The 25,583-nt window shown below is 32.2% G+C and overlaps 1 protein-coding gene across 1 annotated transcript in view; it reads left to right on the top strand.

Moving 5' to 3' along the window:
• LOC143075283 (major facilitator superfamily domain-containing protein 4A-like) overlaps window positions 1-24,141 on the top strand; it is a 32,881-nt gene extending 8,740 nt beyond the window's left edge. Inside the window, exons 2-11 of the mRNA XM_076250658.1 lie at window positions 8,315-8,513; window positions 10,107-10,292; window positions 12,463-12,586; window positions 17,214-17,299; window positions 18,440-18,532; window positions 18,934-19,014; window positions 19,686-19,833; window positions 20,134-20,204; window positions 20,556-20,673; window positions 21,327-24,141. Of these exons, the coding sequence (XP_076106773.1) occupies window positions 8,315-8,513; window positions 10,107-10,292; window positions 12,463-12,586; window positions 17,214-17,299; window positions 18,440-18,532; window positions 18,934-19,014; window positions 19,686-19,833; window positions 20,134-20,204; window positions 20,556-20,673; window positions 21,327-21,484 (1,264 nt within the window). The 3' untranslated portion in view covers window positions 21,485-24,141. The remainder of the gene's footprint in view (window positions 1-8,314; window positions 8,514-10,106; window positions 10,293-12,462; window positions 12,587-17,213; window positions 17,300-18,439; window positions 18,533-18,933; window positions 19,015-19,685; window positions 19,834-20,133; window positions 20,205-20,555; window positions 20,674-21,326) is intronic.
• Window positions 24,142-25,583: the final 1,442 nt, after the last annotated feature.

Here is a 25,583-nt window from a genome sequence, read left to right as displayed (position 1 = left end):
TTCAGTGATTTAGTTACATGGTATCAAAGAAATTAAAGATGATGATAAAAATGTACATAATATTTATTTTTCACAGCAATGGTAGCTTAAGTGTATTAGGTACACAAATGGAGTAAACACATACTTACCCTCCTAAAGCACCTGCGTTCATCTGAGTTCTCTGTTGGATTCGTGTTGCTCAAATTTTAGTTTTCTGTGTAATGTTTTGTGGAATGTTACTTATCTTTTTGGTCGTTGTCCTGCATGTCTGGTTTTTGTTCAACAATGCGAATTTTGTATCCCCATATTGGTGTCTTCTACCTCTTAAAGTTCAAGTTTAAAGCGACTGCACGACTACTAGTCGACGGGCAGCAGAGCATTACATGTTATCGAAGTAAGAGCATAACTGAGGGTAGTGTAACTCTGTGGATTATGAAAATATTTAATCAATTATATATGGCATTATAGTCCGGCCGATTGGTGCAGATATAGAGCAGAATTGATCACTTGATGAGGAAAGCATAAAACTTTGCACAGTAGTTCTTGGTAGTATACCCTTTGATTCTAGCTATGGACCCAATAAAAAAAAATCCAATATGGCTGCCATTTTCAAGATGGCGGAAAAAACGTTTAAAATATCAAGATTGTCCGCAACGTATTTTAAATAAGTTCGGAAGTTAAAGTAAAAAAAAAAAGATCCTTAAAATAGGTCTTCATGAATTTGTAATCAATTATTTTTAAATATAAATAAAATAGTTTGGTTATTTCTAGAAGGCAATTTTTAGAATTTGCAAATATTGCTAAATATAAAAAAAACAAATACTTAAAATCAAAATGTTAATCAATATGTAGGATGTTATTGTAATTGTTATGTAATACCTTTCAGTTTTAATGGTTGGAATGAAATAGGTTGAAGTGAGTCGATTTAACATTGATATAGGACAGTTAAATGTTAAGGCATATTAGTAAACTATCTGAACTTTGAGGCAGTGCCGAAGGCACCTTGTCTGATGTCTCGTCAATGCCACGTCTTACGTCACTCATCAGGATTTCATCTGTCATACCCACTATACCGTCTAATTATTCTATGTTCTAGTATAGATGTAGCTTTCTTCAGGTGGATGTGACGATTGTCATCGTTTAAAATTGTTAAGGGTTAAGGGACAATCCTTTCCTTTTCCAACTAGTTAGCGGTTCTTAAATGAACTCCTGGTCAGCACTTTTTTTTAGTTTTAATGGTAATAGTCATTTCAGAGTTTGGCGGAACTGTGATTGTTTGTTTAATGCAAACTTGTTAAGTTGAAAGGTTACCTCCACTGTTAACAGATGCCGCATTTATCACTTTGTTGTTGATGGTAAGTGTGGGAGTACTCAGATTTATAACAAAATATCTAGCCCAAGTATAACATTGTCTATTAAGGGCGCTTTGGATATATCCCATTGTATGTTTACTCTATCAATGTCGATAGAGGTGTTCTTTATAATATTACCAGTATTTAGCTGTTCACACAAACCACGTATCGTTACGGTCTCCGAATCTTCAATATCTACTGGAAATGATTTCTCATTCACTAATGTTATCGTTGCAACAGTGTCCACATTCTGGTTAGATATAAAACCTCGTACTGCTAAACGTTTCTAATCGTTAGACTTGATGACAATATCTGACGAGAACGTGGAACTCTGTAAGGTTTCGTCATGAGGTTATGTTTCATGGCAAATAGACTTGGGAGTCGAGCGTTGGCCTACTGCCATCGTGTATATTCTCTCTTTACAGAGAAGTCTGTAGAAGAGCTGATGCCACTCTCTTTTGTTTTCCTTTGCCCTTTCCTGGATCGGTCAGTGGAGTCAGCTTGCTGTTGTGGCAAGCCTGTCTGGGCTCCAGGAGCTGATGATCTTGTCATAATTGGAGTTATTAATTTGAGAGGAGGAAGATTTGACATTGACTCGAAAGGGATGATACTGGTAGTCAGTATTGGAGAAACTTGACAAAATGCCCTTACATAGGACTTCCGACTTTAGGTGAAGACACCAAATTTGCATTTGAGTTGGTGCGCTTGATGGTTCATGCGAACTAATTGGAGAAAGACCCAAGGAAGAGAGTTTGGTATGAACTTTTGGTGTACTTACGTTGTACTGGCTAAGGTCAAATTTTGGCTTAGATGATGTGTCCATTGCAGGAATTTTTAATTCTTTATTTCACTTTTCCACTAATTCACTTACAACATATGTCATTTTTTGGAAAATGTTGTTCAAATGCACTTTTAGATTGAACTGTGTCTTTCTCAGTTGCTGTCAGGTCGTCCATCCGTCTTACCACAGCATTGAATTTCGCATGGTCTGACCGTCAATTCTACCAAGAGCGCTTACCACTAGCCTTGTGGTCTATCTTGTGTTCAGACTGCTAAAGTTGCTGATATATTGCTCCCATCTGTTCATTATTAATATTCCTTGCCTCTTTCTTTTCAGCTTGCATCGCTATGAGACCAAAACATATTTTATCAATTCGCGTTTCGCTTTGTTTTATATTGCGGTCAATCTCAGCTGTTCTTTGAGCATTAGTTTTCCTATCTGCTAAAAATTCATGGTACAATTGTTGAATAGTCATTTCTGAGATGTCCACTTTTAAAATGTCTTCAGCTTTGGGTTTCTCCATATCCCAAAGTGATTCAGTTTCTCCCATTTCAATATGTTTGTCCTTTTTGCCCTCAATTCTTGCCCTTTTCACTGATTTGTGGTAATACAATTCTCAAATCACAGTATAATATCTCAAATTGCAATATATTGCCAACAAAGAAATAAGATAGGCAATGAATACTAAGTAATATCATACGGCAGATAAATCTCAAATTACAGCTTTAATGTGTGACTTTAGACAAAAAATATTGCAGTTTTTTAATGAAAGCTACTACTGCAGCTTTTTATGAAAGTTACTATTTTGTATATGAAATGAAAAGCCATGGACATCAAAAGACAGGACTGGAACAGAGATTGAATGACACTATTCTTTAAAAAAATGTTAAAATTCAAGTCAATTCTCAATAATGAATATTTACATTTTTTCTTAGGCGGCCATTTTGAAAACAGCCGTCATTTTCAATTTCAGAGATAGATCAAAATAAAATAATTTTTGCTAAGTACACCAAATAATTCAAATATGTTGAATTTTGTGCTTCCAGCACCAAATCCACTGTGGTTTGTGCAATACTGGAAAATATTTTAGAAGTATGGCGGTCATCTTAAAATTAGCCGCCATATTGAATTTTGGGGATGGGTCCATAGCCAATATAATTGCTCAGTACACCAAAATGTACCATCATGCAAAATTTGGTGCTTTCCTCATTATTTGAGTATATTTTTCACCGATCGGTCGGACTATTAGTCGTAGTTTTTGCACAGCATACATGTACACGTATCACAACCAAAATGAAACGATTATTTTTCGCACACATTTTCTCCGATTGAAAAAAAGAATCGGAGAGCTCGAGTAAAGCAAGATGTATAAGGGTATTAGGTGAAAAATTTTGGTATAATTTCAATTATAATAATTTATAACAATAGCGAATGATATTTGGGTGCCAAAAATACTAATCGTTAATTCTTTTATATTGCTTATCTGTACGTATGATGTTACAATAGTTTACGTTTTTCAGCTTCAGTATCTCGATAAAACAAAATGGAGTGGTAAACAATTAGACAGCAGACGCACTGATTTGTCTGATATCAATAATTGAAATCAAGAACCAAATGTAGCATTTAATGTGTTTTTACTTCAAGCTTCCTTCGTTTTGTAACTTTGTTATATAATTCTCGAAATTTGATTTGATGAAGATTTATTTCTCCAATAATACGTCAACAAGCTTTAAGAACTCTCGCTACTAATCATGACTTGCGATCGTCACAGTGTTTTAGCTAATCAAGTTTCCTTTATACGATGGTTTCAAATCAAATTTCTTGTTGCTTTCTCTTATTGCTGAAATGAACATCAATAAAAGAAACGAATTAATAGAATTAATACTAAGAATTGTTTTTTCCTGAATCGTATACCAGTATATCAATCATTCCATGGTAATATACCGTTTGTGTTTTATAAACAACCATTTATTATATCAGCATACAGATTGAATATGCTAAATAAAAGAACTGTCTGTGCAGCAAAATCTATTTCAACAAAAATCTAAGGCTTGACAAAGAAGATATAAAAAAGGTGATATGATTGCGAATGATACAATTGTCCAACGAAGACCAAATGACGCAGAAGTTAATTTTAACAAATAACTTATTCCCATCTGAAGTATGTTATTCTGTTTGAGGGGTATTCTCAAGGTACGTGAAAGTTGTTTCATTGTAAAGATAAATCAATTACCGACAGACTGGTGTACTTTTATTTGTGAAAAAATCAAGGGAAATTAAAAAAATATTGGTTGAGCGAACACATTGAAAATTTCCGTTAGCTACCTTGTGTTTTTTGTACTGGTATGGATAGTAACCCCCACATTGACAGAAACAAGTGCCTGTGCCTCAAGTATTGTTTTCAGACCGCCTCTTTTATTTGGACTTTCTATCAGCTATTGGGGCCTTGGTGGCCGAGTGATTTAAGCAGTTACTACTGAAATCACTAGCCAGTCAACACCGAGGTTGTGAGTTTGAACCCAGCTCTTTCGGGTGCACTCGACTTTAATTGATTAGGACTGTCAGTTTTCTTATCGAAGGTCGATGGTTTTCTCAGGGCATTCCGGCTTCCACCACCAATAAAAACTGGTCGCCACGAAATAGCCCAAAAGCGGCGGTAAGACACAAAAAATCTAAATCTATCAGCAAGTCAATCGGTGTTTTAAAATAATAAAACGTTGAAACAAACTTTAACATATATATATGTTCATTTAATGTATGTAAACCATCTGTTAGCAATTGATTTCTTTGCACTGATTTTGTTTAAATCAGCTTATCTTTCACTTGCAAAAATGCACGATAATGTAATTTATATAGATTAAAATAATTTAGCTACAGTTGCAATAAGAAAGACTTTGAAATTATCAAACATTTTATTTTTTCCATAGTATTTGTTTTACTGTATACACTGTTATTCAACACTTCAATGTAATTTGATAAATCGTGCACAGACAAAATAAAAAAAAGTATTGCAAAGTTATATTTTACTTACAAAGGTGCACAACAAAATAATTTATTAAGATTAACATTTTTTTGTCACAGTTGCATAAGGACTTCGATCATATTTTACTTGCAAAGGTGCACGACAAAATAATTTATAGCTTTTTTAAGATTAACATTTTTCGTCACAGTTGCAATAAAAAGGACCCTGAAATTATCGATAATTTTATCTATTCCTTACTAGTACTTTTTCTTACTGTATATACACTGTTGTTCAACCCTTCATTGTAAATTGATAAATCGTGCCTTGACAGTTTAACAAAATAAAAATAATGTTTCAAGGTAAATAATATTATTCTTTTGATTGAGAAAAAGCATCAGTTGGGATTAGAATTCTTTAATATAACAACTGATCGGACGTTCACCATTTAATACGGTTATAACACACACCATAAATTAAATTCTGACGTGTTCTTATGCGGTCCTTACAATGCCGATATGCATATATCATAAATAATCATTATAGTGACTAATTCACACGTTTGCACTTTGGAAAGATCATATTAAAATTCAAGTGTTTGATCGTCCTGAATATGAAATATTTGCCACTGGACGCAAAGCCAACAACAACGAATAAATGAACCCTCGACTGATAAGATATTGATATTATGATAAGCTTATTAAACCTTATGTTCTAGAACGACGCTCTTGTGGAAACAGTCGTACCTTAGACGTTTGACCCTTCCCTGTATGTTATATATATTTTGATTCCTTGTTAACCATTCTAAACAATAACTACTTTGGCAGGACCGGAGTTAAGATCAAACGCTTGACCGCCGTCACTCGAGGCTTGTATGCCATCTAAGAGTGCCAGTGCTATTGCTTGATATTATGAAGATATACAACGAATAAGTAAAATATATTGTATTTTGCAAGCTATTGATTTGACATTAGCAGAGGGAATTACACAAAAAACATCGTGGTATAAATAATTGCAAATCTATCTGCTTGCTTTTTGCTTGATTAAAAAATGTAATATTGAAATGATAAAAAGATATATATATATATACATAAATAGACAATCGTGCAAGTAATGATATGGAACAAAAATAAACACGTTGCCCAAAGTAATTGTTAAAGTGCAACAACTAACACTAGACATTTGAACATGATATATTTTCAATAAAAATAATCTATGTCTGGAATATTTCCGTCGTTAATTCAGATGATGAACTGAAGTAATATGCTGGTATCTTGTGTCGTTCCCTGTCTTATTACCAAGACATATTCACGGATTTCCTGTTGCATGTGTTGACATATTAAATTATTTATCTTTGTATAGAAAACTGTTTATCCTATATCATTAACAATCCATTATTATAGATCATATCTGCCAGTATGAATCTATCGAATCAATTTGAAAAATAATTCATCAGTATATGACTATATTATAACATACAGTATTTTTTGTAAACTTTAATTAATCCTGAAATTTATTTTCGGTTTGAGTTTCTTCAGTGCATTTTTCCTAATTTCATAAAAATTGGTACTAGCAAAACGAAAAGCAGGCCATGTCTACAAGATTTTATCAAATGGTAATAGCATGACGTAAAGCAGGCCATGGCTACATGCATCCTTTTTGTCCGATTTGTACGTTACGAATTTCTGAGGATGAAATTTTTGTGATATATAGAGTGTGCCATAAGCTTGCTAATGTATATCATGTCTTCTGCACTTGTACAAGTGTGATTCTCATGTTTATCATTGAGAAAAAGCAAGAGTCCTTAGGAATAAGAGGTGTTATTCCATTAGCAGCTTTTGCAAAATGGTACTGGTATCTTGATAATGCATGATGTTATTTTGTATCTTAAGATTTAAGAACGATAATAAAAAGTTGAAATGAAAGAAAACGATAAATGTATTATAAAACCTGATAGGATATTAAACTTGAGAATCGATCAAGGTGGGGTTTAATGTTCTTTAAAAATCGCTTGCTATCTATTACTCTGGAGGATAGTTGTCTAATTGACAATCACATCTCTTCATTTTTATACCTATCATGCAGGTATAAGAGTGTATGCCAATTTTGCATTAAATTTCGTTTATCCTATGGGCTTGGGTAAATATTGTTCAGAAAATAATCCCGATCGTTTAGACCAACTAATGCATTTTTCATTATGAAACACTTAGTTCTTGATAAATAAATGGAACAAAAAAAATACCAACATATCGATGCTATACTTTAGTATGAGTGTCTGGCTCATAATCGACGTCTTTAGAATGACTTTCAGGTGAAAGAGAAAGAAAAACTGAATTGATTTTAAAACTTTTTAAATAACTATGATGCTATAATTATGTAAATCTGTATTACGAAAGACAGTAGAAAAATTCTTGTGGAAATTCCCTATTTAAAACTCGACATTTTTAAATTCCAAGTTGACATTAACCAGTTCCAAGTTGACAATTCTTCTTAGATCCTACTTATTAATAACATTTCTCAGTTCAAAATCCTTGTCAATTTGGAACCGAGAAAGTTAGTTGAAAGTAAGAAATGTCAAGTTGGGTGCAAAAAATGCCAAAATGGAAATTGCAAACTTTGCAAGTGAAATGTCTCCACTAGTCTTTCGAAAAATTCACACAAATTCCAGCATACATTGTATTGTTCTTAAACCAAGTCTGTTTATCTATTTCCGACAGCTTTTCTAGTGGCATTACATCTCCTTTACCGGCTCTCAGTTTATATTTGACTAGTAAATTGTTAATGTTTTGTAAAAAATATGTTGTTCTTAGTATTTTCTTTTCTTAAAGTTTGTGAAGGTAACTAAAAAAACCTAAAATTTATTTTTTCCCGTTTGTTTTATATCATTATCTATGTCTTTGTACTTTCTATCTCCGACCCTATACATGTACATTTAGAATTTTAGAGATTTGAATGGTTACATTGCCATTGTTTATATATCGGTGCTCTCTCTTCGGAGACATCCTGTGTATACTTGCTACTTAATAGAATGGTTGGATTGTTGTTATTTATGTATAAATGCTTCACGCGCATGCTCATTTTGAATCTTCCTTTTTAGACGCATTTTGATTTGTTTAAAAGAGGGACGAATGATACCAAAGGGACAGTCAAACTCATAAATCTAAAACAAACTGACAACGCCATGGTAAAAATGAACATTCAATTTTTCAGAGTTTTAAATACCAACTTCTTTTCTTTTTTCAGAGCCGTCCCTGTGTATGTATTGCTACTTATTGGTATGGTTGGATTGCCGTTATTTATGTATCTTGTTCCATCTTGTACAGTGTTCGCCTGGTTATTGGTCGACTTGTTGCTGATGGGATGGTGCATGGGCTGCATTGATTGTGTGGCTAATTTGAGAATGATCATGAGATTTGGAACCAATGTTACTCCATTCTTGCAGGTAAAGTTTACTGTTCAATTTTGGATATTTTTTAAATCTGGTTGAGACATACACTTTTTAGATAAATATTTTTTTATAACAATAAAGTCAAGACGACTTTTGTATCAGACAAAAGTATTTTAGCCAACTAAATTTCAACTATATAATTCTTAAAGAAGAACAAATATCATGAAGACACGCAACCATCGGCCACCACTGAATTTCAGGCTTCTAACTAGGTTAAGGCACATAAGGTCTGTGGCGAGATTAGACATATTTGTGGTGCTCAACATTCCCTGGCCTAAGACAGAACTGGTGCAGCACAAAATCAGAACAAACTGTACATATCAGTCGAGTATTGGTTTAACTCAGCAGACTGGCACAAAAGCAACAAACATAAAAACAAAATACACTCATTATCGATCAAATTAAGACAAGCTGATATTAAGATCAAATTTTTCATTGTCATGCCCTTTGCGCATGTATATTTGATAATCATGGGATGCTATACACTAGATCTGATCGACTTTGAAAAGCATTGATTTGACAGCGGATGGATAGATGTTATGACTTTAAGTGGAATTCTATGCTAGGCAAATCGCCTTTGTGTCAATTCTGTAGACTACTTATATCCCAGGACGATTCTCAAGTTAAGGCCAATTATCACTTCAATTTCCTTTCGCTATACTCAGCAAAAGATAGCTATAATATAAGTAGGAATAACAAACGTAAACACAACATTAAGAAGTTACTATTTCTGATGATATATTTCCCTTGATAGCTCACTTAACTTCCATTTCATCTGTGATGATAAACATACAGACAGGGTATAAAAAAGACTAAAGCTTTATCAATTCCCAATAATACAGTGTGGTAGTCTTAAAATGATGCAGACACACGTCTACATCTACTTAAGAACTCACAAAAGGAACACTGGCATCAACAAAAATTGGGAATGGGGTTTGCTACTCCTTAATTTCATACAAGCACAAATAATACAATATAACAATGTAGTCAGTAAATGTGTGAGGATTTTTTTTGCCTGTAAATTCACCTATTGCAGAAAGGTGTTCTGGAAAACTTAACTCTTGATCAGATTTCAGAAGTATAGGAGTAGGAAATAGCATTTTAGCGTAGCTTTAATCGTTTAAAAAAGATAAAATTCCATTATGAATTTTATATAAAAAAAACTATAATCAAAAGATTGTTTTATTTTCACTACATTTTTAATTGAAAGTGACCATTCAATTTGCTTCGACATCTTGGCGGTCTGCAACTGTTGGAACAATTCCACACACATAGTAGGTTTCGGCATTTGACTAAAACTATAGTTTTCTTATGGAAAGGGTCTTATTATAATAATAAAAAAAGGGCGTAAATCAATTGATAATAAGGTAAGAGTACCATTTTTTGAAATTTCGAAGTTTCGGTGCATCAATGATCAGTGCTGCACCAACACAAAAAATACCTACAAAAGCAGGAACAAATAAAATATATACAAAATACAAACAAGCGAAAATAAAACACAATATATCTAGGCAAATAAGCATGCGTAAGCACCATATTTGATGATATTGAGTACATTTGAAGAAAACTTTTTTTTTAATTTTTCAGGCCATGCACTTTTTCTATGGTCTTGGTGCTTTTATAAGCCCAATGATAGCTGCACCATTCCTGGTAAACATTGATTGCACTCCATTGGTTGATGGCGTGACATCATCGTCAAATAGTTTAAGAATAACCAGAGCACAACACCTGAGTAAATCCAGAACAGCCTTTGTTATTCTAGGAAGTATACAGGTAAGTAACTCCCACGTGATATTGTAGAAGAAATTGATTCCCTCTGGAGTAAGTAAATAAAGGCCATCAATGGTTGTTAATGTATGTCCAATATATATCATATATACGAAGTGGTAAATGATTTTCAACAATTCTCTTATGGTTATGTGCATAATTCATGGCATTGATTATATCTCCAATAGTTTAGCGTAAATAAGTTATAATAAAATGAAAATACATTTCATCACGCGTTTTGTAACATTATCACGGCCTTTGGGAGAAGTACACGTTCTTCTGGAAAATAAAAAGCGTGTTACTAAACAGTAAATTAGGTTGCTTGTGTCATGAATCAAGATGAACGAACTACGCTTGATGTTTCCATTAATCTTGCAATAAATTTCTTCAAGATTAAACGCTTATTATCCATGAAAGTCGACTTTACATTAAAAGTTCACACGTAAATCAGGTGTTTATCGTTAAAAGAAAAAATGTCCATATTAATTGTGCGTAACTTCAATAAAATGAACTATGCCTTGACTTAGACGAGCTCATAGAGAAAACGCAAAATATCGCATGTAATAACAACCACACATTGTCAAAGAACAGAAAAATGTTTCTACGAGGTATTAAAATTTATAGAAAATCGAAGCTTGATTCTTTTTTGACAGAAGCGAAGGACGTGAGAGTTTAGCAAAACTGTACGCATTCAGACTTCATAAATAATATATGTAAGGACACATATTTACGTGACTTTTTTTTTATTTTAAGTGTCTGTACATTCTATAAACTACTAGTAAATGCAATTAACACTTTTTACTTGCGGTTCTTGAGGGGGAATCAGGGGCTTGGAAAATATATTTTTCTAATGTATTTAAAAGAATAAGAAAATAAAAAAATGATATATATGTGTTCAGAACAAAAAACGAAAAGCTCGAAAAATGGAAAAAAGAACAATGAATAAGACGATTTGATGGCACTCGTATGAACGTTACTTCTTGGAAAAATGTATCGATTTGTTTTTTTGATTTTTTACTCCACTTTTTATATCATGCATATAAAAAAAAGTATGGTATTATTCCAAATGAGACAACTCTCACCTAGAACCCAAATAACGTAGAAGTTGGAAACTATAGGTCATCATACGGTTTTCAATAATGAGCAAAACCCATCAAACATAGCAAGATAGAAACGTAACTTTTTTGCAGTGAGTTTTATGAAGAATACATAACACCATTATTTCTCATTAGCCGTTCCATATCACTCCAATAGTTATTTTTAGTTTTAAATGTGTTGTGCTATACAATTTGCAATTCCCAGAAGATCTTGTTATTCATTTTAGTAAATTGAAATGAAGAGAATTGTTTATAGAATTTATTATAAATTCTGTTTACATCTGAATCTGATGGAATCGAAGAGACGCTATGATATAAATAAAATATAAGTGTCTCCAGCGAATATTGACTACAAGAATTTAAGATTTTTTTCGACAATTTTCACTATATTCGAATTTGAAAGGTGACTATACTTACGATTTCTAATATAGGGTTTGCAACTACATATATACAAGATGTATTTATTTTATCAGTAAGTTTTTTTTTCAAAACGTAATGCAGCTTATTTACAATTTACTGTGTGACAGTTTACAGTTATTTGACTATGGTTTTGAGCTTGGTTTATTGTCAACGGCTGTGTTGTTTGACATGAAGATTGATATGTTGCTCGAAGCCAAAGGATGAGAGCAATAGTTTAGTCGGATCAAACAGCAGCTGTAGATCAACAATTCAGTCTACATGTATAACTGTTTTGTGATACTGCCAATTCAAACTGAAAAATATTGAATCTTTATTCTTTCCATTTTAATCGCGGATCATCAAGACTCAGTAATGTCTTGATTTGCTCTTAGTAAGGACTAGGAGACAATACGTACGAATCAAGACATTGGTTCCTGTTCTATTCCCATAGCAACATGCACTAAGAAGAAACACTTTTTCAAATCGTTTTCGATAAGGACTGGTATCATGTGAAGCATATTTAAACATTATTAAATGTATGATACTTTCACAATAATATATTATGTACCTTTAAAACTTAAGGTTTTCTTAAAATTTTTCTTTATCATTTATAAATCCTTTAAACTTGTAGATGAAGTTTCTTTTTTTAAGAATTATAATTATTCAAACTTTTCTTTCAGCTTTTGATCACATTTATTGTCGTTACCGTGGTAACACTAGAAAAGATGAATATAATCAAGACAGGTGCTTACGTATCACAATCTACCAGCCAACATTCTCTTAAAACTGCAGCCTTAGAAAAAGGTATATATACATCATTAAAAAGTAAAATCACAAAAATACTGAACTCCGAGGAAAATTCAATCGGAAAGTCCCTAATCACATGGCAAAAGCAAATAACAAAACACATCAAACGAATGGACGACAACTGTCATATTCCTGACTTGGTACAGGCATTTTCGAATGCAGAAAATGTAAAATCATCTTCTGAAATCAAACAAACCTTGTTGTAGCTGAATGCCACCAAGACTTCTTTTGTTGTGAACTGCTACGATTGAGTTCATTTGTAAATATTTGTTACAAGTTTTACTTTCTCCTATGAATTAAGGCGATCTAACTAACAAGTAACGTATGTCTTTGAAACGTGTTTTTTTTTTTAAAACAGAAGGAGAAGGGTTTTCATAATCAGTCCTAATTGACCTGCACTTATTAATGTGGCCAAGTAACCCCAATATGTATAGGCAGAGTCTAAACTTTTATCCCCGTAAAGGTTTAGACGTTACTATACTCACAATTCGACTTTTGATTCAATAAAGACACTCGTATAAAATGATATACAATGCAACTACATGTTCTTTTGACAGTTTCAGATAGACATACATGATGCACTGATATTATGCTAGTATTTCAAAGTTTTGTCGGTGTAATTAAGCAACGTCTTATAACTTATTCAAACACACTAAATAATTCTAGAGATTTTTTGTGTTATTATATAACTTGAAATACCCCATGAATCAATTTTGATATGATGAATACTGGTGTTTACCGGGAAAACAAGACAAGGAACACTAAAAACTGAATAATTTACTAGAAAACCATTATTTTTGTACAATTAATCTTGCCAATGCAGACTCTAAAGTTACTAATCAATCTGAATATTATAATGAAAAAAAATATTCTTTCAAATTGGAAAACAATTTCAGTAAAGTACATGCACAAATATTAAAATAACACACAATCAAATGAAAATTTACGTTTTTTGACGCATTGAAGATTTTTTTTTAACAAGATGACAATCAAACGAAGGACACTGTATTCATCCTCCTCGTTGTTACGTATTTTAAAATATTGCAATTAGCTAAGAAAAAGGCTTATTTGAAGATGTTTTTTTTCAATATAAAGAAACCACAAGTTAAAATCTAACTACTCATCATATGGTTTGTGTGCTACTATGTAATTGTATTGATGTAACGGTAACAGATGGCTTCGTATCCTTGATGTTTTCTTATAACTTTATTTAAAAGGTATTCAAGGTATTAGTTATGAAAGGCATGTTTTGATTCAATAAATAAATCATATTTATTATCAAGATAGTGATTTGTACGGAAATAAATTATAGATTTTTACTATCTTTAGAATATATCAAATCGATCATGTTTTTGAAGATCACCAATTTTCGTGCATTTCGAATAACTGTTATTCTGAATCCTGTCGGCATAGATTGTTTACAAAGTTCATTTATACTTGAGCTTGTTCGTCATTGTGTCGCCTTGACATATGTGGATCAATTCTATCGTCTTGTGTTGTCATCAACATAATAATATATATGTATAAATCCCAGAATTATACAGTTGGATTGTTTATGTGGGAAAAGGGGAGGGGGGCATTTAATTAAACAAACAGCACTGTTGTGAGGCCTTCTGACAAATACTTCCACGCATTACCAAAACATTCAGGGGTATCAATTAGGGAAGATGTATTTAGAAAGTAAAATTTCCATTCGCTATTGTTAACATAGGTCATATGCAATGTGAATAAATATAAACAATGTGTTGGATATATGCCAATTGAAACATCAGTATAGCGGCACACAAAAACATAAAAGGTCAATATACGGTATAAAAGTGCTTTATGCCCGCGTCACACTGTCCCGATTTTTATATACGATGGACACCCGAATGCGAAAATTGTAAGTTCGTACGAAGTTGGTCCCGATCTCGTTAAAATACCCAAAAGTGACCGAAGCTAGTACGATGAATAACGAAGTCTATACGAGGGTGCCGAAAGTATATACGATAGCAAAAGATGGACATACGAAGGTTAACCGAAGACGGTATTTAAGCTTCATATCTCAGCCAAAGCCTACAAGATGGATCACGAAGGCTACACGATGGATTACGATGATGGCGCGATGGCCATACGATGTCTAAAAGACGTCCGTGTACAGCTTACGATGCATTTAAATTATATGCCGAAGGCATCACGCGTTTTAAATTGTTTGATCAATATTGAATATATATTATATTGTACATTTAATTTTTGGTTTAATCATGAGACGGAAGACCGTCGGTATTTCCAGTTACTGAATAATTTGGTTGATTTCTAAAAAATAGTTTATGTATCACATATGCGTATTCAATTTACCATTTTCTGCATGTGTCATATACAAATATAGTGTCCATATTTGTCCCCAATATGTTACAGACGAGGGGATGCCACGCTCGGCATTGCCTTGTTTGAACTGTAAAATGTGTGCACTAGTCTGAATAATCACCCATAATTATGCCCATGTTTACTGATCTATCTTAAAGGTAAGGTAATGGGTTCGTTGATTCCTTTTTTTCAAAAAGAGCTCTTTCCAGGAGAATATCATAATAATATAGACTAAAGGAAGGATGTGGGGAAAGCAACTAATGCGGCAAAATATGACATATAGAAAACAAAATGTTTATGGAGTAAACATTCATGTGACAACAACTCAGACGATACATAAAAAATCAGAATAATGAAGAAAAAGTTGGTTTCCCTATATACGTGTACCTGCAGTGTTGGTATACGAGGCGCGTTTATGATTTTTATTATGTTATTTGATATGAAAAATTGACAAAAAATAATATTTTATTTGTAAAAATAAATCCTGAGCCTGTAATACCTGCTCTTCGTGTTCCATTTGAATTAATAGAAACAACGCTGTCGCCTTTCTTGTTCTCATAGAATCATATGTTATGAGGTCCATGTTTTGTGAACGTCTTTCTTAACTGTCGTATTAGACTGACCAGTGCATATCGCGCATGGCACTTTAAATGTATTTAAGCGCGAAAAGTAACTTACATTTAGCTGGATTTATTGCCGTCGTAGTCCCATCTTGTCACCTTCGTACTTTTATTCGATGGCATCACGACGGGATTACGAGGTCTTCACGAAGTCGTATTGCCATCGTAAGACCTTCGGTTAGCTTCGTGATTCATTCGTGTAGACATCGTAATGTCAAAACTGCCCGATGGAAACGATGGAAATACGAATGCAATACGATGTTCAAAGATGCATTCCCGGTGACATTACGATGGTGAGGATGGTGATACGAACTCAATACGAACCCTAAACATCAGACGCACCTTCGGGGATTTTTTAACATGTTAAAAATTTAGAACCCTTCCCGAAGTTGTCCCCGAAGGCTAGAAAAGGTGGCCGATGGTTCTACGATGGTTAAAGATGGCACTACGAATAGCCCGATCTGGATACGATCAGTCCCGATTTTGAAAATTTCCATAATCGTGTTGCCATTGGCGTAAAAATCGGGACAGTGTGACGCGGGCATTAAGAATATGCCCCTTTTAATTATAACTGCTTCAAGTATAGAAAAGGTTATCTGATTAAAACATTGAATATCCAAAAAAACAAAACCGGAATGAATACCAAATCCTAATAGTAGACCTTCTGAAATAAGTACGAAGGAGTCACGAAATACAAACATCCTTAGTTCATTGTATGCATGCAGCCTATCATAAATAGATTAGTTTACCCATGTTATCATTTTTTCACTGTTGAGCCGAAAAGTTGGGGAAACGCTGTTCGCAGAAATACATTCACATAGAATTAATTAATAGGAGTGAATGTGGACTATTAGTCCCTTTTGTGCAATCAAACTGTTTGGTATTTAATATTTGATATCTTTTGGGACAGATTTCTCATATTGTTATAAATTATTATGTAATTTACAATTTTACAGAAAATCGAAATCTCCATTTGCCGATCAAAGCTTTTTTTTTAAATATGTTTGGCGGTTCGTTATCGATTATTACGGATGTCTATTTTTGTAAATAAAGTTATTTTATTAAATTATATATAAAAAGATAATTGAGTACATTGTAGAAGATGATGCCGAGTGTGATTAGAATTTTCAATAGAATGCGTTTTTAAGAAAATACCAATTAAGCGGAAGCTGTGAATTACAATTTTTGAAAATCATTGATACTTGTTTGTTAAGTTTCCTTTTCATTTTTCGTGAGTGCCGACATTAAAACAATTATATTTATTTCCTAGCTGTTTACTTGGTGTTTTTTCTTCTTTTAATCACGAAAGGAAAAAGAGAGAAAAAAATAGTAATTAAGAAGACCATATAAAGGCAACAGTAGTATACTGGTGTTCGAAATTCATAAATCCATGGAGAAAAAAAAAACCAAACAAATCCGGGTTACAAAGAGGAGAACTACGACACAACAGAAACATATGCCCTAGACAATACAATACAGTTCGCAACTCCTTAGAAAATTTGTTTTATAAAATGTCTATAATATACATAAACTTCTTCAAAGCAAGACCTGTTTGCTTTGTCAAGGTTCTTTTCAATTTTTCCTCCGATTCAGTTGTTATAGATGTAGCTAATTTAAAATAAAATCTTAATTAGTGGTTATTTATATGTACATTTTAGATGAAAGAGGAGGCGTTAGTTTGAAGCATATAATAATTGTAACCATTATGGCGTCAATATCACTGTTTATCTACGATGGGATACAGGTACATATCTTTTGCATTAATGAAATTTAATTAAAATATTAATGTAATACAATGTTTGAGTTTAACAAACTTAATGATCCGAAACTAGCTTGAGAGTCAAATTATTTGCCTTAATAATACATTTTTTTATTTGATATAGCTGAACAAACAATTAAAGCAAATTTGTGCACAGCACTATTTATTGTATTCAGCTTTGTATTGTAGCAAGAGACTTGGTCGAAAAGGATAGAAAAAAAACCTTATTCCTTGGGTATTTTTTCTACTTCATGTAGAGTGTTTTCATCGCGATTTCCATTTGGAACTATGTCCATCATTGTCATTAGTGTCGAATAAAGATATAAATGATACAAATTTGATATAGTTAAAATCAATTTGAACAATGTGCAGACACTCGCACTATAATAAAGTGCACTAGCAAGGAGACAACTGAATATCTACCCAGTCTTGTTTTGCACTACGTGAGCAAATAGTTAATTCCCTTATGTAGAAAAATGATAGACAGAGAAAAAAACAAAAACCTAGCTTATTACGTAACTGATAGGCAGTAGTAGTATAGTCCATTACTAGCTATAAACCCAGGTTTAATCCACCATCTTTTAAATAGAAATTGCCTGTACTGAGTTAGAAATATGACATTTGTTGTCCATACGTTTGATGTATTCGAGCTTTTGATTTTGACGTTAGATTAGGGTTATTCCGTTTTGAATTTTCCTCGGTGTTGGGTAATTTTGATATTTTACTTTTTGTATTAAGAAGATACAATGTAAAAGTAAAATGAGGAACTTGAATGAAGTATATAAAGAGCACTTCCTGCTAAACATGCGCATCAACCGTTATGCGAATCCACAATCAGTCAAAATGCCGCAATCAGGAAAGGGATATAATCGGTTCATTTACAGATCAGACGACTTTTTTTGGTATCTAATGTTGAAAAAATGCGAAAACATTTCGCTAGTGAGTTAAGATACAATCATCGTATCGATCAACACATTTCGTAAAAAAAAACATTGAACATGTTTTCTCCTTTGTAAAATAATGTATCGAAAGACCAAAAACAAAATGACTGTACAGTATTCACAATTATATTTTCTTAACTTATTTTGTATTATAAAAGTCTGTATCATTTGTTTTAAATTGCAGTCATCATTTGGAGATTATATCTATTCTTATGCTGAAAAAAGTATAAGCAATTTACGAAAAGAAGAAGGGGCATTTTTGAATGCATGCTTCTGGGTATGTACTTATTTATAGAAAGGGATATAATTTCTTGGCAAACTAAAATCCTCCACTGGACTTTACAGGATGAATGATCGCGATATCAGTATTAACCAATTCTATCTAGAACTGTATGACTTTTTCGAATGATCATTATGTAAATGTCTGCATCAACCCATGTCGTTCCAATTAGACTCATAATCCTTCAGTAAAACGACATTATTCTAAAGAGCGGTGTACTATTTACGAGTTTACCAAACGACATTCACCAAACACAATGTACACTTTATCGATTGGCATGAGTCCACAAAAGCGGAAAACATAAAAAATTTATTTTGAGAAAAAAGATGGATGGAAATAGATAATGTACGTGTTATAACAATCCTTTGCTTTTTATGCATACAATATTCATTTTACAGGGATGTTTTGCCTTTGGTCGTTTATTAGCCATTCCACTTGCCACGAGACTAACATCTTTGTTTATGTTGTCTATAAATTTGGTAAGTACATGTATATGCTGAAGAAAAAATAACAGCATTGCAAAGAAAGATAAGTATGGATGCCTCATATTTTCATTCTTTCAATATTTGCAGAGGAAAACAGACAAGAAATGTTTAATGTAATCGAGCTATATCTTCTGGACACACTTCAAGAAGACAGTGATTTGTTCCAAAGTTAGGACTTTCGGCATATCTTTCAATGCATAGTATTGGACATTTTCTAGTTTATATGGATGCAGTTTACGATATAACATGCATTTTGTATCATTACTGTTACTTACTGATAAATCGTACAAATTTTAGCAACGAAGATTACTCAATATTAAAGAGATACAAATGCGTAGGATATTGATTTCAGTAGAATGGAGACGAAAGTTACCAAGAGGAATTCAATGAATACGGATTAAACAAAATAGTTTACCAAACTGGATATCAAATAGTAACTAATACAAGTATCACAAGTCCAGAGACATAGAGAAACATATTTTACTCCACTGTCCGAGGTCAGGGGAGGGTTGAGAGCTACAAATCTTGCATGTATTCGCGCGATTTATAGTAATTAATTTAAAGCAAAGAGGTTAAAAATTAAAATTTTCATCAATACACAGCGTTTTCACATTCTTGAAACTCAAAGAACAAATTGTTGTATGATTGTATTTCTTACATTTTAGGGAGGAGTTCTAGGTGCATCAACGCTAATGTTAATATTTCACACTGATAAGACAGTTATATATATAGGAGTTTGCTCTTTAGGATTATTTTTAAGTAGTATGACACCAACAGCTATATCACTTGCAGAGCAGTTTATAAATATTAATCGTAAGTATGAGATTTGAATACGTACACCAATGTCTGAATAGTAAAGTAAAGAGAATAAGAGTTAAAGTTCACAATACATCACTGTAAGTAATATACTGAACATTGCAAAAAGTAAAATAACAGAAATACCAAACTCTGTTTTTGTTTCTATCCAATCTACCACTTTTAAAACTTAGTGTTAAGTAAACATTAATCAATAAATATATATTTTCAAAGCGATTTATTGGTTGTTTCCATGAAACGTCATTATATATCAGTTATAAAACAACACTTGACAATTAAGAAAATTCTTTCTTTCAGCATCCATCACGTCGTGTCTGGTAGTGTGTGCTGCCTTGGGGGAATCACTATGTCCAATTATCGTTGGAAACGTAAGTACATTAATGTTTGTGTTTCTTTAAATGTTAAAGATTCCATTATTAGTCAGTTTACATTTATTGAATATCTTTTACCTGATGCTTGTAGATTACATACGTTTCAAGTTTGCACTTGCATGGGTGTATATGCTTAAAACTATGTATGCTACATTTTATGTCATGCATACTCTTGATGATAGGTAGAAGATATCAATAATTCTTTTTTTTTCTTTTATAATAAATTGACCGGTATTATTTGGAAAAATCATCTTTGAATCCTCAAAAAGGGACTTAATTTCTTGTGCTTCAGCTTATATGATTTCACAATAACTAATATCTAAATAGTACATTTTTTTATATTTTCAGTTATTTGCGTTGATTGGGCCACCAACTTTTTTGACATTTTGTTTGTCTGCTACAATCCTAGCTGTTATCTTTTATGTACTGTTAGTTCTTATAGGAAGGAGGACTATTAAATACAAAGGTAAACTTATTTCAGATATCTAAGAATCAACGTTTGTTTTTGCTGCACTTTAGTGTTTTACTCTTGTAGTTGATGTTTTTTTCTCGGTTTTAGTTTTTAACCCCGAGTTATTTTCTCTCGGTCGATTTAGGTAGTTTTCTGAAATTCTTTCATAGTAAATAGTGTCACTTTAGCTGAGAGGAACAACTTACTCTCCCAAAGCACGGTATGTATTTAGTGCTGTTACAGTTTCTTGGTCTTGGGCCAAAAGCAAGTAAATTTGAAGAAAAAATTTTGTAGGTGAACACGCCGAAAAACCATTACCGGCTTACCACATATACATGTGCGTTGGTGATGACGTATCATTAACACGCAAAATCGTACTTAGGATTTTCTTCCAAGAGGCATAGTAGATGACATTAGCCCTATTTGGCACAGCTTATGGAAGTATTCGGGTTTCAATGCTCTTCAGATTCGTATTAAAGTTTACCCTTAAACTGTGTTCATTCGAGGGCCGTTGATTAATCCATGATGAAAACCAAACGCGCTTCTTGTGTAGCAAATTTTGAACGGCTGGCATTTGTGATGAATTTTTAAGTAATCGTTTTTTGTTGATTTTACCAATACTTTATTTCTTTTTATAAATTTAAACATATTTCCTTTGTTTTTTTCAGAAAAACCAAGAACGTCGTTTATCTTTTTGTATGAAAGGAAAAAAGCTGGTGAAAGTTCTTTGATCATGCCATCATCTCTAAAGTATTACTCTAAGATGCAGGAAGAACCGGAAGAAAATTTACAGCTAGGTCCAATCAAATCAACGTCTACTGAGTAGATTTTAAATATGAGTTTTGACTGCTTATAAATTTATGTTATACATAATGTAAATGCTTTTAAAATCCTTCATACCCACCATTGTCAAGATATGATACAAAGTTTGATGCAAAGAACAAACTATTTTGAAAATAGTTTGAAAGATTGGCTTATAAATCTAACCTTTCACATTATTGTAAGAAATAGTTATTTTTAGTAGTCTAATTTTGATAGCATTTTAACAATACTATCAAAGTTTTGTAGTATCGAAGAGTTTCAAATTTGTTATGGTGCAAGGGAGAGAACTTTATACTCTTGTTGAAATAAAACATTGTCGTCAAGAGACCAAAAGTTAATAATGTAAAAGGGCTTTAACTGTAACATACACATTTATATAGTAGCAATACAATTGGTTCATACTTGACGATTGAAAAAACTAACTACTTATAAGCTAATGTCGCAAAGATGTTGTCTATAGAATGTCATATTGTTTTTTGTTGAATAGGATCTTCCTTGCTGTGAAGTTCATTTATTTCCTGATCAATGTCACAAGTATCTCCCATAAATTTTGCTCAAGAATTCGACTCAGTTACTTAACAAAGGGTAGTAACTTAAATGTGTGGTTTTTATCGTGTCTGTGATATTTATTTCTGTGTACGATTTGTTAGTACAATTACTAGTTTGTGTTTTTGGTAGGTTAATAAGATAAAAGTTAATTATACATTGTATTAGACAAACATTTAATATCAGGGGTTTGGGAATTTGAATTAATCATACGGACCTTAGAAGAACTCAAAATAAAAAATAAAAAACCTCGCTCTAAAAGGAATGAAATTGAATATTCAGTCCAACAAAATATAGAAATAAACGTCTTGGTCGTGTGAATATAAAAATCCTGCCTCGCAACAGCTGTATATGAATATGTCATATCCCTCCCTGAAAATCAAAAAGTCGTCTCCTAAATCTTGGCAATTGAAAAGTAGATCCCGTGTTAACAAATATCTTTAACACTGTCAGCCTGTAAACTTTTCTGTTCCGTATAAAGGCTTATCTTTAAAAGTTTGTCATAAATTGAACTGAATAGATTAACATCGCTTATACATCTATAAAATGAAGGGACTACGTAGTTATCGTTAATTTTTCAGTGATTCTTAAATTTGTTTATGTATGTATGGTTTTATAGTGAATAGATTTTCTTTAAAAGAAACGTGATTGTGATTTTTCTATAATGCTTTAGTACTAAACTTTGAATCTTTCAAACTTTTTTTAAATCAGGAAATTATCTGTTATTAAAAACAGACACGAGGAACCCAACTGTTTATACATGTCTCACATGTATAACTTGTTAAATGTCTTAATGCGAAACGAAAACTAGTTTTGCTATGATTGGTTATTAAAGCTCCATATCTTCTGTATGTGTACAATAACATACAACTTTAAGTTGATGTAATTATTAAGATCAAGTACGGTTAGGTAATGTTTCTGAATTGTACATATATATAATTCATTTGTCTAATATACTTGTCACGGGGGAACAGCGGTGTAAAAATAAACACGTTGTAAATGCAAAATGAATTAACTGTTAAACTTATGTGTATATTAATTTAAATTAATGTATTATAGAAACATGTTAAAATGATATTGGGGCTTAGAGGTCAAAGTAAACGCGGTTGGATGTCTCTACGTTCCATTTAAAATATTCATGCATATATTACTCGGCTTCTTCAAGACCTTATCTGAAAGTAGTTTGCTTTTGTAATGTCCCCTTTCAGCATACATATCATACATCTTGAATGTTAACTATAGAATTATAAAGAAACACAAAAAAAGACAATTCAAACCTGATGACGCCAAAGATAGAGACGTTAACTAATTTTACAAATGAAATTGATTAGTGAAATAAGTTAAAAAATGTTAATTTTATATTACAATACTTTCTAAAATCATTCTTTATTTTGCACAGTGATTAAATATTGCACGTTCCCTCTAATACTGACACTGTCTGATATATTCATTTTATTTCATTTATGAATTGTCATTTATTTTCAAAATTTAGATTTTTTTTGTTCCTGTCATTTTAACCCTAACCCTGCATTTAAATCAGAAAAGGTATTTGTTACTGGTACATGTATTTCAAGTATTTTTCATTTCTGTAGAAATTATTGTGACTTATTTTTACAAGCGCACACTAAACAGTGACAGGACAGTCAATCTGATGACGGGAATAAGGGAAGAGATCCGTTTGCGCCAAAAATGCCACAACTTTTTGTTCTCCAATGCTACGTTTGCGCCTTATGTTTTAAAATTACATGGTAGAATTAGAAGTTAAATATAAAATACCAGGATTTTTTTTAGAAAGAAAGGAATTTACAAATTCATAAAGGAATAGTGTTTGATATTTCCTTGTATGAGCTGGCACAATTATATACTGAAAAAAAATCAGCTAGTGAAATTTATGTTTATTATTGTAAATAGTGCAAATTATTTTAATTGAGATAGTTATGTAGAGCTGTAGTTCAATACTAATCTACTAATATCAGATACTTAAATACTGTTTATCTTCATTAAAATTCTATTTCGTGATTTTATTTTATTCTTTATAATTTGTTAATATGTTAATATGTATTGTTATTGTTGTCTATTTCTGTTAAAAATTCATTAAAATGTCTTACATTTTGAGTTTTGTTTATTTCTTGTTATATCATCTCTGAATATATCATACCAGTTGAAGTGGGCATGAAACTTGTTTCTGATATTATTTTGAAAATGCACACTCTAGTACTTTCCGTTATGAATTTTCCTCGGAGTTCAGTATTTTTTGTGATTTTACTTTTTCTCATAAGAAATAGTTTATTTGCTTTAATTATCCTTTTGAGAAGAATACATAGAACGCTGGTTCTCTGATACGTTTGATGTTGTAACTCTTGTTTAAATGTCAGATGTTTTCTTCAAGTTAAATGTCGATCTCTTTATCCAGCTATGTTGATAAGTCGTTCACCTTTTTTTCATATTTTTTTCTGTAGACTTAGCTTTGATTTTTTATTACCATGTATTGTTAAGCTTGGTAACTCATAATTGTTTCTCAGTAACTCAGTGAACGATGCTGTCCCATACTAAACCTACTATAGTGACCTTGTTTGTTTACATTCAAATTCCAATGGCGTGAAAATTACGTGATGTTAAATCGTTCTACCCAATCAAATTGCTCTATTGTCAATTAGGTGATTTTTCAGTCTACGGCAATTACACTATTTGTTTGTTGGATATTGCTTTAAAATAGTTTGCAAAAATTTGGAGTTTTATTCAACATGAAACCTCACTTTTTGCCATTCCTTTCGACATCAATGGAATTTTGTATGAATATTTACCTACAGTCATGATAATCAGAATATCGATCTTTTTATAATGAATCATTTTTTTTTATGAAAAAGTAATGTAAATTGTTTTTTTTATTAACCTACTCCTGAATAAAATAAGGACATGGACATCGTTTTTTCATATAGTTTTCCTTTCACTTTTTTCGCGGGAAAATCGCGAAAGACGTAAGCATATAAATTCATAAACATACGATTTGCTTGACCTGTACTGCCTGCCACAAGATTGATGACGCTGAATGGAATGTACACAAAGCAATGGAGGCCGGAAGTGGGATTTTGTGAAGTTCTAGAATGTTTTAGACATTCGGAAGTCGGGATTGAAACGGCCATTAGAAAATTAGCATGTTTGAGCAATACTTGATAATAACAATAAAAAAGTACCTTTAGACATGTTTTTTTTATTCAACAGAGTAGAAAAAACGTTTTCTGCACTGATTTTCTACGCTGGAAGTAACGTAGTGACGTCAATGCATAGTTTCCCCGTGTGTTAAGTTTACACACAAATACCGAACGAACTAACAAGATGACCGATTTTAGACTAGTACGGTAGGATATGTATTTTGAATTAAGGAATTATGAGGGGTTTTAGTAAAATTATCTTGATCAACATACATTCTTCAACAACAGACATTTGTCTATACAATACATGAAGCTTTAGACCCAACTTTTGAAGTAAACACATGAAATATTTTTTTTATGGTCGATTCCTCTATCACAATACCAAAAGGAAATGGTTGTTTAAGA

This window comes from Mytilus galloprovincialis, chromosome 1 (genome assembly GCF_965363235.1).
Source record: "Mytilus galloprovincialis chromosome 1, xbMytGall1.hap1.1, whole genome shotgun sequence".
Lineage (NCBI taxonomy): Eukaryota > Metazoa > Mollusca > Bivalvia > Mytilida > Mytilidae > Mytilus > Mytilus galloprovincialis.
Note: the sequence above shows the minus strand (reverse complement) of the source record. Positions and strands in the feature narration are given on the sequence as shown.